At 34.2% G+C, this 15,177-nt stretch overlaps 1 protein-coding gene across 1 annotated transcript in view; it reads left to right on the forward strand.

The window, feature by feature from the left end:
- Positions 1 to 11,382: 11,382 nt before the first annotated feature.
- LOC136028892 (protein FAM98A-like) overlaps positions 11,383 to 15,177 on the forward strand; it is a 32,849-nt gene continuing 29,054 nt past the window's right edge. The window contains exon 1 of the mRNA XM_065706855.1: positions 11,383 to 11,493. Within this exon, the coding sequence (XP_065562927.1) occupies positions 11,456 to 11,493 (38 nt within the window). The 5' untranslated portion in view covers positions 11,383 to 11,455. The remainder of the gene's footprint in view (positions 11,494 to 15,177) is intronic.

The raw sequence follows: 15,177 nt of genomic DNA on the forward strand, positions 1-15,177 counted from the left end.
GATTCGATGTTTGGTTTCCATCATTTTGAGGAGCAGGTCTAATTATTCTACGTTTAATTTAACTGAGCTTATTTTCTTTTGCTATTGTCATCAGAATTGTCGAATGTCATTCTGGGTGTCTTCAGATGGCCACTCCATATTAGTATTAGCATAGTGTTTGGTTTTAGCGCTTCTCAACTTATTTGTTTTTAAAATCTTCAAATTCGATAAGTTTTCCCTTTTATTCTTTTTATTTAGATATATTTGGATATATTTATTTAGATATATTTTGGGCTAGGTTCCAAAGAGTGTTAAAAAATTTTTACAATTACAAATTTACAATTTTAAATTTAAATTACAATTTTTTTACAATTTTTTTTTTCTCACTTTGGTTTCCAGATGGTTTTAGACCAAAGCTGGTAACATTAAATCCATGTTTATAACGAGGGTATAAGAGGTGCTAATAACATCTGTTTCGTATCTTCATTAAATTAAATTTTTGCCTCTCGAAGTTTTTAAGTTTTGCCCCCCCCCCCACCTAATCCATGAATTTTCAACGTGTAAATGAAATCATTGAACACGTTGTCAGCTTGGGATAATTTGCGAAAGTATTGTGATAAACGGTAGTCATTTCGAGAAATAGGTGCATATTCGCATAGCCTAGCCATGTTCAGTATTTCAACGGGTTTTGAACAGCGTGGAGATGAGTCTGTTATACGGTTCAGCTAATTATGGACCGCATCTATTGTTCTGGCAGTTCTTAACTAGTGCAATAGAATGCCTCGCCATTCTCATCATTCATTTGATAGGCGTTCTTATTTTTGACCATTGAAGCTAAAGAAAAATATGAACCCTTGAAAAATATAGGAAAAATATGAACCCTTTATGTTTTACCAAAAAGCTATCTTTATTTTTTTTTAATGGAGAAAAAGAGCAATGTTGAAACCGAAACGATTTGAAGTTATTCAACATATGAAGGAATTGTCACCCTCTTAACCTACCTTCTCTAAGAGTAAAGGTAACTGTTGTATTCCTGAAGGCCTTTTAATTCCAACGAATATAACCAGTTAGTGATCGTAATTATGTATTTACTGGTTGCCTTTCAAATAGTTCAAATAAAAAGTTGTACTGAGGAAAAGATCTACTTTGTGTGTCATGGATGACTACTGCTACCCTATGAGAGTGCGCCGGATAAGACTGTGTTTCATGTTTAAGTGTCCTACAGTTCAATCCCTCATGCTGCAAGGAATCACGCTTCATTGTTTCAAGAGTCGTCCTAGCCGAATGGCTAGCCCGCTAGACTTTTGAACCTTTGTCCGTCAGGATAGGGGTTAGAACCTAGTGTTGCTGGCTATTTGGCTTGAACGGGGGTCAGTGGCATGACTGTAAGCCCAGCCAAGGTCGATCCAACTTTAAATGGGTACCTGGGGAAAGTAAACAGGTAGGGTGCGTGAAAGCACAGGATGGCTGGCCATAACCCCTCATTCCACTTCCTGGTTGAAGGACCGCGAAGCGAAGATCAGCACCGTCAGTAGTGATTATAAAAACCAATGACGTATTCTTCACCTTTAGCTTTTTTACTGCCACTGTAACTCAGGGTAGCGCCAATCTGGTTGACACCAACACTGCTGTGCACGCTCCTCCACTTAAATCTTTGCAAAGCTTGAAATTTTTTATGGATATTAGGGTAAAGTTTGTGTCGTATTGCAGTTGGGCTAGAACATTTATCACTGAAGCATTCAGTTAGAAACCTCAAATCTTATTGTATATGAGGGGGGGGAGGACGTGAGCGGTTGATCATCTCACATGTGTAGTTTTTTTGTAAGGTTATTCTTGCCTTTCATTTTATTTTCTGTCTATTCAAAAGAGTAAATCTGCTTAATTTAAATTTTAGTAATATACGTTGTTTCCCATGCCATGGTTGTTTAGCAGATAAATATTATATCATATGAGTAGATTGGTAATCGATTATTCATTTTGTGAGAATTAACGTTTTAGCTAGATTATTATGACTAGATATAACTAGATTATTGTGCTTACATAATTAGAGCAGTTCAGCGGTCAATTGTTCTATTTGCATTTTCTGTTCAAAGTGGACCTAAGCTAGGGCTCCATCTTTCCTTATTTTTGCCAATCTGGGCATAATACTCCAAATAAGCTCCCCTGTCACATTTTCTTGGGTTTTGTCACTTTGTCTCCGATTTGTAAAAAAAAAAAAAGATTTTTCGAATAAGAGTGAAAGCCATATTGAAACTTCAAATAAACAAACAAACGAAAGCTACTTACTAGGATAAATGAAATCTGTCAGAAAGAGAAACAAAAATGCGAACCAAGTAAAAATTAAAACCCTCAGAAACTGCTTTGAATTATCAAGTAAAGCTTCCAACAAAAAGGGACTATATTTAGATTTATGTCACTTGGATACTGAGAAATGTTGCAACAACCTTTGATCAGTTTTATCAACAAAAGGGTTATGGGAGCAACTCTGGCTGTCACTTCGCTTCCATCTTTTGTTTTGCTCCAACGCTTTTTCTGCTTAGAGCAATCTTTATTCTCTATTTAGTTACTAAATTCTGGGCACTGTTATAGCTCCAAGTGGGATTAGTGTGTCCTCAATTTTCCTGTTTTAGCGTTTAATATTAATTTTTAATCTTATCATAAGGGCATAGAACGGAAATTTTCTGGCCTGAAAAAACTGATCGAGAAGATCATGTGTCAGAGAAAATTTATTTATGCCTTAATTTCGTAGAAAAGTTCATTTATATACATTTCAAGAGCAAAAATAGCATCATTTTCCTCAACGGGTGATTCTATCCTTTTTAGCATCTGTGACAAATGTTAAATTACACAATATGACAAATTACTCTAAATAGCTAAAAGAAAAAGGCATGGAACAACAGCAGCAAAAATAACATTGGACTAGAAATGAAAATGTTGCACAGCGAAACCTGCGGTTAGAAGACAAAGCAAAATTACAATAGAATGAAGAAACGTGTTGGTCTAGCATGAATGAAAGACAAAGCTCTGTGAAACAAAGCCTAGCTCAGTGAAAGACAAACAGGAAGAAGGAATTGGTTTTCAGTATCTATGTTATGTGGAAAATTACACAAGATGACAAATGACACTGAACAGCTAAAGAAAAGGCAAGGAAGAAGAAACAAGCAAAAATTAAATTGAATTGCAAACGAAAATATGACTTAAAACTAAAGGATAATATGACAATTACGATATTGCCTAATTTAAATCTTCCTGAAGTTACATGGAACGAGGGATGTGTATTTTTGTGTCTGTAAATGATAAACAGGAAGTTGGAATTGCATTCAGGCAAATATTTCTTAGTTCAACTGAAGTTACTGATTTGACACTCAAGGACTTGAAACTAAACTTCATGCTGATGAGAAATTTTGACATTTCAGAGGGCATAGACAATGGAACATTCCTACTTGTTATTGAATTGAATAACAATGATTTGACACTCAAGGACTTGAAACTAAACTTCATGCTGATGAGAAATTTTGACATTTCAGAGGGCATAGACAGTGGAACATTCCTACTTGTTATTGAATTACATAAAAAAGTAAATAAAGCAAAATTATAATCTCTGGAGAAAAGCTGGGAAAGAAGTGTTTCGGTATATATGACAAGGGTCATAACACAAAAGAACATAACACACATAGCATAAAAGAAATAAACATATAAAAGAAATAAACAAATAAAGAACAAACACAACACAAAAGAAGTGTTTCGGTATATATGACAAGGGGTGATGTTGCGAGTAATTACACGTGATTTTGAATGAAGCAGAAGAGCTAAAGCAAAAGGCATGGTAAATTTTTTAAAATAATGATGCACAAAAATGAAGCGCAACAAGATCTGCGGTTAGAAGATATGCGACAGCAAATATTTTAACGAATCCCAAATGAATATAATGTACAAGAAAATTTGCTGTTAGAAGATGAGGACAGGGAGGATCACATCGAATCATGAATGAAGTCTGCGGTTGAAAAAGAAGCATCACAACGAGTCCCAGAAGAAAACAAATTTTAGAAAATGGAAGATTCTTTGATGCATTAACGGGAATGAGTGATTGAATTTGAAATTGTTTATCTGAAACACCATGGCTTCAAACTAAAGAATAGCGCAATGATTATGGTAATGCGTAATTAGAGAACGAAATATGTGCAACACGTTCCAAGTTCCAAGGCCCGTGCTTCGGGTTCTCTATTCTCTTTAAACGAGCAACTATGTTTATGTCCATAGTTTTTTTTTCGAAAACGGCTTCTAATGTTTTTTTTTTTTTTTTTTGAAAATCGGTATCTGGGAATTACTGCACTGAAAAAACTCTCTAGATAGGTCACTAGGGGAAGGAAAATCATTTACAACCTTAATTTTGGAAACACACTTTTCATGTAAATGACATCACTTTAATATGCATTTCAAGAGCAAAAATTACGTCAGTACAATTATACCCCCAGGGGTGATTATATTGCTTTTAGTACTTGGGACAAATACAAAATTACACATGACAAATTATTCTGAACAGCTAAGGAAACAGTTAGGGAATATAGAGACAGCAACGATCACATTGAATTGCAAAAGAAAATGTTGCAGAACCAAATATGCGGCTTGAAGACAAAGCAAAATTATGGGTGAATAAAGGAACGTGTTAGTTTATCGTGTGGGAATCTGTGAAGGATGAAAAAGAAGAAGGAATTGAATTTACTCCAGAATTACTTAATTTTATTAAAATTTCTGATTTTTGAATAATTGAATGAGCTTTTTTTTTCAACAAAAAGATATATATGTCACTAGTGGAGTAATCGAAGGAAAGACAGCAACAGAAAAACATCAAATAAGAAATGCACAAATATATACAAGCAGAATAGTAAATGGAAAATAATATAACAAAGCATCACACAGTTTATTTTCTCTTAAACTCATATAAAATTTCTCTAGTCTTTTCTTAATAACCATGTACGGGTCCAGTATGTTATATTGGTTGATAATAGCTGTGTTACACTTTCATGGAGGCTTATGCAAAAGGTATTTACAAAATGGTAGTAACAAGAACGTACTGTACGTTTATTCTTATCAGATAGGAGAACCCAAAAAGTGGAGAGCGCCAACAAATGTTTTGTAACTATCACCGAAAAATAGCTGGGCCCGAATCCGTCAACTGTATGAAGCTTTTGAAGATAGAATCATACCTTAAGCTTTTTGGACTTTACTGGTAAAATTATCTATTAACAAAAGACGAGTCGATTTGGCATTACAACATACAGATAGACCAAGATGTACTATCCTTGAAGAAGATTTTATTATTTTGTCACAAAGTTTTACTTCTGAGGCAGGAACACTTTCTTTACGATTGAAAACATTGAACTCTATTTTGTCTCGTTGGAAGACAGAACTATTTTCTCATATGATCTTTTCAACGCCACTGAACTCTCCTGAAAACAGGATAAAGAACACCTCAAATTCAAAATATCGTCGGCATAATTCAATAAAGAAAAATCGTGACCAAGATACAGAAAGCTCGGCTTGACCACGTGGGCCAAATAAAAAGAATTTCGTATAGGAATTCTATCAAATAATTCTATCAAAATTCTATCAGTTCTATTAAACCCATCCCAAGCACAAAATCCCCCTCTCCCGGAAAATGTCTGCATACTTCTGGATAACAAATACTGTATGTAAACAATGGTCAAATTTTATAACTTAAGGATCTTCCTCCAGCGGCTATGGGGGGGGGGTCATGGTATGTTCAAAGGTAGGGTTTTTTTAACTTTTTAACCATGCTAAACAAAATGGCTGTCTCGATATTCCAATTGAAAGATGTTGGGGAAAAGGGGCGTAGGGGGAAAATCATCTGCCCTCCAATCATTTTGGTCAATTTAAAATGGCACTATAACCTTTAATTTTCGTTCAAATGAGCCCTCTCCCGATGTTCTAGGACCATTCATTCGATACGATCACCCCTGGAAAAAATAACAATAGAAAAACAATAAACACGTATCCGTGATCTTTCTTCTGGTAAAAATTACTAAATTCTGAGAAAGGAGCTTAAAACCTCTATTGTAGGGTTCTCTGATATGCCGAATCTGATTACATAGTTTTCATTAAGGATTTTTGACTTTTAGGAGGTGTTTCTCCCATTTTTGAAAATCAGACAAGTTTTCTCAGGCACGAAGCCTTTTATCCAAGCTTAATGAACCAATATATTTGGAATAGGCATAATGAGCCGATTCTTTCAATATATCATGAAAAGAGAAATCACCAATGCTACAGCACAAACACAAAAAAAAAAAAAAAAAAAAAAAAAAAAAAAAAAAAAAAAAAAAGAGACAGAAGGAGAAAAGAAAGACTGTTTTCCTAAATTAGTGATTAATATAGACCAGCACTTGAATGAGGCCTTAACCCTACTCATCCATACAATCACATAGGTCAAACAGCATAGCCACACACAATCAACCATAAAGAATAATCCATGGACAGGCAGTCATGTCGTCAATAAGTATAAGTCGTCATTTACCGAACAATAGAAAAAATAGTATAGACAAATAATTCAGAGGCAACACCCAACATAAGGGCTCATCAGGAGAATACACTGGCCTATATAGGGTTTCGCCACTCTAAATTCTCTACCCAGCACAGTGTTGTGGCTACCACAGAATATCCATGGCATCCCCGCGTCAGGTATCACCCCCAAAATACATGCCTATGAAAAAAATTATATTGAAATCTATTTAGCAAGTTTTTTTTTTTTTTTTTTTTTTTTTTTTTTTTTTTTTTTTTTTTTTTTTTTTTTTTTTTTGTGTTCGATCAATATTTGATACGTTTTGATTGTAAGTGTTATCAGTTGTTTTTTCTTTATATTATATTGTAGCGTACTCCTCATTTTTTGAGGGAAATAAATAAAAATAAAAAATAAAAAAAAAAAAATTACTACAAATCCTTGCATAACGAAGTAACTGTGAGAAAAACGCTGAATACGTGATATTTGAGTGTATATTACTTTCAGGGAATGGGAAACTAATCACTTCAAAATCAAAATCATCCGTTTTATTATACATTTTAAAACTTAATTTATTATTATCACAAATATTAATATTTAAATCTAAGAAATGATCTTCATGACCAGCGCCATGACTAGGCTCAAGAATAAGTTCTGATGGATATATATTTTTAGAAATATCAATGAAATCTTTACAATTTAAGACCAAAATATCATCTAAATATCTTTTATTATTTGACAAAGCATGTTTTAAATTAATTGGATTATTCTTATCCATCATATATTTATATTCTAGTTGACTTAAAAACAAGTCAGCTATAAATGGGCTGGCATTCCCCCCCCCCCCATGGGAATTCCCATAATTTGCTTGTACAAATCACCCCCAAATCTTATATAAGTATTGTATAAAACAAATTCCAATAACTCAAAAATCATATCCAAGCTGTAACATATCAAAATTCTATTTTTAGAGTTTTGGTTACTATTGAGCCGCGTCGCTCCTTGCAGTTCGTTACCACTAACTGTTTCATAAGGAACCAATTAGATTTTATTTATTTTATGATAGATTTGAACACAATAGAAGGTTATACACGGGACAATAAAGGGAGTGGAGATGAACTGCCACTCCTTGCTTTTCAATAGTAGGCGTATAGCGTTGCCAATAGTTAAGAGCCATTGCCTAAGCTCCAATGAATTATTTCTCAGATGTACTTTATATGGAGGGGGTGGTCATATAAAATTCGAAAGGGTTTCAACTGATTGGCGATTGAAAGTCCAAGAGCTTTTTTGACAAGTCAATGGTGACCGTAAGGCAACTACTCCTACCCCCCTATGCTTTTCCCACCACAGTTATCTGATAAAAATTTTTATGCATACATTTTGTTTAATATAACCCTAAGTTCAAATAACTATGCCTTTTGGGTTGACAGAACCCCCCACAACGCCCGAGGAATGGGCTGTACCATCAGTGCCCTTTTCTTCCAAATGAATTCAATCAAAATTTTAGATGGCTATTTTTTCTAAAGTGTTTCAAAGGTCGAATAACTATGCCTATAAGGTTGAAAACCTTCTCAGTTGACAGAGCCCCGGGCAAACACTGTAAGTTATGAAGCTGCCCATTGTTGATACATAAGGTTCTTATGGAAGGTGTGGCTACATAAGCTTTGAAGGGGGATCACTTGATTGATAGTCGAAAGCTCTAGTGCCCTTTTTGATATTCAAAAGCAATCCGATGGTAAACCCCCCGACTTTTATCACCAAACACATCTGCTCAAAATTTTGAGATATTTATTCTGTTCAAAATAGTCCAAAGTTCAAATAACTATTTCTTCAGGGTTGACCCCCCCCCCACCAGTCCTGCAAGGACTATAAGTTACGTAAGTAGCTATTTGTTAACATAAAGACTTTTGTGAAGAAAAGAGATCTGGCTCTAGAAAAACTGAATCTAATTTGATGCTAGATCTCCGAAAAAGCTTATATAGTATTAAGTTGAAACTAATGAAATGGTGAGAGGTAAGTCAAACACAATCAAAACAAACTTCGCGCTTACTGGTTTTGAAACGAGAATGTCAGCAATCTTGGGAGCAGTTGAGATTATATAGTTGAAACTTCCAAGGCATACTGAGAGAATATTGAAAGGGAAACTGGAAGGCAGCCTGCCCCTCTCATCTTGCCCTTTTAGGTACCCTTCTCTCTACCCTTTATTAGTGCCCTCTGTCTTCTGAAATTATCAAAATTGTGTAACTGTCACTGTTCAAACATGTTGAAGTCTTATTGCTATGCCTCCAGGGATGTTATGCCCTATTATTCCTATTATCCCCTTCTCATTATTTACACATTGAATCCATCATTAGAAAAAGGGAAAATCTTTAATTATGGGTGTATTTGACTAGGCTAGGTGTTCAAGAAAATATTTGAGAATTTTCGGGGTTTTGTTATGCTAGAACAAAAGGTACTATGTGCATCCAGTTTATTAAAGTAAGGATCTGCAATAATTTAATTACATCTGAGGGTATTAAGTTGAACCTTTCAGGACATGTTGAGATAGATGATGAAAAGTAGTTGGAGGACTGCCAGCCATATACACAGATTTAATTTTGAACAAGTGATTTTGTTCAAAATAGTCAAAAGGTTTAGTAGCTATGCCTTTGAGAATGCAATACCCCGATATCCCCATAGGGTAAGGATTGTAAACTATGCAACTTACACCCACAACCCATAGAACAAGCGTTGGCTATGTAAGATCCCCTTTATTTATCTGTATAATGCTGATTATTGGGAAAAGGGAACGTTTTGATATTGAGTCTTCAAATAGGCTAAGGATTTCAAGACGATACTTCAGTTATTCTTGTGTTGTCAGGAAGGGCTACAGAGTTGAAACATTTAGAGATTGTTGAGGGATAATTTTAGCTTAAGGACACTGTGCATCCCAGTTATTACTGAGTGGAGCTCCAATCTTTCAGAAACGAACAAAGCCATTTAGTTGAAAAATTAAAGGCAACAAAATTGCGTTGCCTATAGTAAAAGGCGATAAGAGTTCAATTTTTTCTAGAGGCACTTTATATGGAAGGAGCCTTATAAACTTCAGAGGGGGCTGAATGTATATGAAATTGAACGAACTACAGCCCTTTTTAAGAGACACATAATTGTACCTACTCAAAATTCTGAAATAGCCATTAAATTTGAAATAGTCCAAATTTCAAATAACCATGCCTCCAGGACTAACAAAACCCCCCACAGCCCCCAGGAAAGTGCTGTAAGCTATGCAAGTTTCCCTATATTTAAATAAGGTTCTTTTTCTGGAAGGGATGGCTGCATAAACTTTCGAATCATTTGATTGAAAATTGACAGTTCTATTGTCCTTTTTAAGGGTCAAACTTGATCAAACGGTAACCAGCCTCTTTTCCCCCTACCTCCATGCCTTCTTCCGTAAATGTATCTTATCGAAATTTGAGATAGCTATTTCGTTCAAAATAGTATTAAGGTCAAATAATAGTGCCTTTGGGGATGACAATCCCCCAGTCCCCGGAACATGGGCTGTATCATTTTTGGGATATATCCAAAAACGCTATGGGTAATAAGCTGAAACTTTGGAGGATGTTGAAGAGTATGTTAAACTAAGCCAAAAAGGACTACGTACATACAATTTATCAAAAAGGAGGTGGGCGAGATGCCCTCCAATCTTTTTGGTCACTTAAATAAGGCACCAGAACTTTTGATTTCTTGATCAAAGGAGCCCTTTCCTGATCGTTTAGAATCACTTGTTTGATACGATCGCCTGTGGGAAAGAAAAAAACAAACAAATAAACGCGTATCTTTCATCTGCCAACAAATGTAAATTTCCACATATATAAGAGGATATATAATAAAGAGTTTTATTTATTAACTTTATTATTATTCATAAGATTCTGTGTAGTTATTGACGGATTTTCGACTTCTCCTCGATCAACTCTGCAAAATGTATTGGAATAAATTGTTATGTCACTTGTATCATTGAATGTTTTCGTAAGCTATTGATGTTATTTCCGAACAGTAGCAAATTTAAATTCGGACTTCTGTATTGTGTGGATAAACTACCCGGAAAGACTTTTTTCTCTTATTAACAACATCTCAAAAATTCCTTTCTCTCAGAACCCTTGTTTCATTCGTATTTATCCGTGTTGATTAATATATTCAAACTTAATCTATTCAAAGCAAATTAGTACGTTCTCCGAACAAGTAGCTGTCCACTTTCTGGGAATATACCCAAAAAACTATTTATTTCATATACAAATCAGAAATAAATTTACAAGAAAAGGTAAAGAAGGAGAAAATACTGAAGAGGAAGAAAAAGAATTATTTTGCACGACTAAAAATGTATACATGATTTTTTTTTGCTGCTAGAGTACGGTATTTGACTTGACTACAGTGAAGTTAGCTATAGTTCATGACTAGTTATTAGGACTTCTAATATTCCTTTAAAAGGAATATTTTTTTGTTGGTTAGTATTAGTCTGCTAGTTGTGTTTTTTTTGTGCCCCATTTGTTAATAACGAAAAAAATAACATTTGGACAAATTAGAGACAAAGCTCATATAAATACTTTGAAGTCAACAGTAGTTCAGTTAAATGTTCGAGCAGAACATGAATCCAAGAACGAAAATTATTATTTCATTCAGTATTTAGAAGTACATTTAAGTTGGGAGCCCTCCTCACTTTACTTTAAACGCATTTGAAAAATTTAAATGTAATATGTTTAATGTTCTCAGGATAACTCATGGTTATTTGTAGATGACTTAAGAGCTGTCAGAACAGGGAGAGGGGCTGCGCACACGGCTACCGCCGCGCGTGCATATATTTGACTTGCACTCTTTTTGAGCAGAATCCTTCTTTTTTGGCCTTGATTTGGACTCTTCTTACATCCGAAGTTGACAACCCTGCTTAAAGCATTCCTGCTCGATTGTTAATATTTGATATTTGACAGAATGGAGCAGGACATTATTGATTGTTTTCAAGACTTCAAGTAGGTTATACAAAGCTTGGAAAATATACATATTAAAATGCATGTTAATCCCTTGAGCCAGGGCCAATATCTCTGACTCTCTTGCTTCTGCTAGGCTATAAAAAACAAGGCCTTATACAAGATCTAGGCCTAGGCAAATTCAGTTTAATGTTTTGGTAAATATTAAACAGTTCATATTATTGAATTACAAATAAAGTGAACATACCACTAGGTGCCATTTTTATGCTCTTTCTGAGCATATATCAATTGCCTTTCTTGCAAATTCAGTTTTAGCCTAAGCCTTTTTTGGACCCTTGAAGATGATAATTTTTTTGTATATTTTTTTTTAATAAAAAGGGCTAAGACATTCGTTTCAAACTTATTATTTCTTTATGAAATCCATTTTGATAGAGTTAGCCTATATGATCTGCAATAATTGACTTGTCACATTTAGCCTAGCCTAAATTAGATAAAAGAGTTGAAAACAATTTTTCTATTTGCTATGTTTCTTCTGTCAGCTTTATATTTTTCAACATATAAGTGAAATGGCATTTGTAAGCAGCCTAACAGAATACAAATAGAACATTGCAGATTTGTTTTGATTTTTTTTTTCTGTTCAACTTAATCATGTTTGTGAAATGTAGGCTACAACTCTTTACAAAAAGCCATTATTTGTTAGGATTTTATTTTGAACACACCTATTGAATCAGCAGGTACTCTATCTTCAGACAGTTGATTCCATAAGTTTGTTAGGCTACTTGCTGGCTGAAGAAATGGTATCTTTCTAGGACTGAAAAGTATTTTTTGAAGATTTTGGTGAAATGTCTTCTTGCCACAGAACAGTCTTTACCAATATCTTTTTCATTATTTTCATTGAAGATTGCCTTTTTTGTGATTTTGTTGAAAAAATTAAAAGAGGAACAGTAAAATGACCTCTCCTAGATTTAGAAAAATAAGTTTGTCCTCCTTCTTAATTTTTGTGAATTGGTGCAATTGGCTGTTCAGTTCTCTATTCACAGAGCTGTTCCTAGGGGAGAGTGGGGGCAACCAGGTCAGCCTTCCCAGGTATAGCTTGGGGGTTTGTCACACCTCATTTTTCACTTATTGGCTTTTTTATATTTGAGTCAGGAGAGGGGTTTTGTTGGCTAAGTAATTTTTCCCTGGGCATCACCAACCCTAGGAATGGCTCTGTCTATTCAATACTCTGTGTAATTAAATAGGCATCAGCAAACTGCTTCAGACAGAGAGGAAATGAAATGAATATAAATACTTTGAAGTCAACAGTAGTTCAGCTAAATGTTCAAGCAGAACATGAATCCAAGAACGAACAGTCTATTAAAACAATAAAGTTAAAGTGAAAGCTCAAAGACACCAAGAGTAATATTACTAGATTTCTTGTTCTATTCTTTGTCTTAATGTTTATAGTTGTGTTTGTGACAAAGAAGAACTCCCCTCCCCCCTTATGGTGCCAGATATGGTCCTAGGTTGTATACCAAACTATAGATAGCCTAGGCCTAATTCTTGTAATATAATTCTTCCTTTATGATATACAGCATATATCAGTTAATCAAATTTTCATCTTTCTTTCCATTTTTTATCCATATTTTAAAACCATTTTTAAGAATTAAATTTAATTTAATTGCATTGGAATCTACTTTTTCATATTTGCAATATGATGGTATTTGCAATTACATTGCTTTTGTTACATTTTTCATGCTAAGTCACTTTTGCAGAGAAATAGTGATTTTTCTCAATCTCTTGTCAAATTACCTTAAATACATTAAGCAATGTTTTTTTTGCTATGTATCTCTTTAAACTCAGCTATACTCATAGAGTAGAAGTAGTGTAAACTCATAGGAATAAATTGTAATAAGAGCTCTTCATTCTATCCACCTTATAACAACCTTTTTCTTAATTCAGTTCTTGTTTTAATGGACTTCACCTTTCAAATTGTACAGCAGCTTGCAAGCAGTTTCAAGGTTAAAGTGCTAGTATTCATCATGCATTGGAAAATCAAGTAAATTATTATAATTATATAACATTTTAGAATTGTGTTCTTTTTGTGATCTTCATTGATGATGTGTTTTGAAATCCCAAAAATTAAATTGAAGGAAGTGTCTACACACAATACTCATCAACATTACAAAAAATCATAAAGAAATATCAGATGATATCTGACTGCTTCACAAACCTCAACCATTTTACAAGGGGGGAAATGATACCTCCAAACGAAAGGCTCATACTGCTTTGAATAGTTTATGAGTAACAAAGACAACTAATTGTAGAAGCTGAATGTCAAATCTAGGCTGACAATGAAATATAATTTCTGGAGACACAAAATAAGATGATAATAAGATCTTTTTTAATCTCATATGTTGTGTCTACAAAATTTCAGAATAGTGTTTCAGCAGTCTCATTATTAATAAAACAGTCACAAGAAAAACACCTTACACCATTTTTTAATTTTTCCTATTTTTTTAAACCTGAATTTTCAAGCCATTGTGCTTATCAACAGTTGATTGTATAGGAATGAAACAAGATTTTTATATTTATAATGAAGTCCTTGAACCATTGACTTGCAGTTGCTGTTGTTATGTAAAGGTCTTTGTAGGACAAGATACTAATAACAGGGATTTATTTACTTGAATTCAACAAAAGACTTGTGGAACAAAAGATAAAAAAGAAGAAACTCAATACACCAAGAAAGAGAAACACTTATTATTATAGAAGAAATGTATCATTAATGGAGTATTGATTTTATCACTGACTTCTCATAAGTTCTTGACCACTGTTTAATTTGGTTTGCAACCCCAAACATTTTGTTATGGGAATTTGGGTGTTGTCTATGAATAAACTATTTAAATCAAGTCATTTGTTGCAAAAAAAGGTTCACTCTCATGGCTATGGTCCAAACAAGATATCTTTTAGTCAATCAGTTAGCTATGAGAATTAAGATATAGTCGCCCCAAGAGAAATTCATCAAGAAGCACAAAAATTACAAGCATATTTGTCAGAAAACACCAGTTACAAATTGCTAGAAGCACAAACAAAATTTGGGGTGATGTGATTTTAACCAAAAGAAAATCCTTTCTAAAAACACCCTTCCCAGTCTCTTTGCACAGCCCTTACATTCTGGTACCAGAGGACATTCAATGAAGCTCCCTATACAGCATTCAATGAGTAGACATTTAAGTCATTTCTTTAGCCAAAGAGTCATCAATCTGTGGAATCAACTATCTGAGGAAACAGTTTTTGCTACTTCAACCAACACATTCAAGTTTCACCTTGATAAGGAATGGCTCTGCCAGGAGTTTTTTTTACAATTGAGAGCTGAGTCCTCCACTTGAGTGTATATCAACAACCACTACCTACATCAAACGAATTCTTTTTCATCACTGTAGCATCACAAGGATAGAAAATCCTTATGTTGCTCCAAGCTATAATTTAAGGTAGGTAATTTAAGGTAAAGCTTCAAGAAGAATGCTCTGACCTTGAGTGAACTGGTATCAGTTTTTGAACTCTCACAGCCACATCTCTAGGAAGCTGAGATCTAAGAAAGACAAACAGAGGTGGGAATAAGCTCCTGTACATGGGATGGAGAAGGAGAGTTGAGCCAACTTTCCGTGACAATTTCTCTCAATGGATAAAATGGGGATTAAATTCAAATACTTGTAGCTAAAAAAAAGCAAGGAACTGAGAAACTCC

This window comes from Artemia franciscana, chromosome 7, assembly GCF_032884065.1.
Source record: "Artemia franciscana chromosome 7, ASM3288406v1, whole genome shotgun sequence".
NCBI classification, from domain to species: Eukaryota; Metazoa; Arthropoda; class Branchiopoda; order Anostraca; family Artemiidae; genus Artemia; species Artemia franciscana.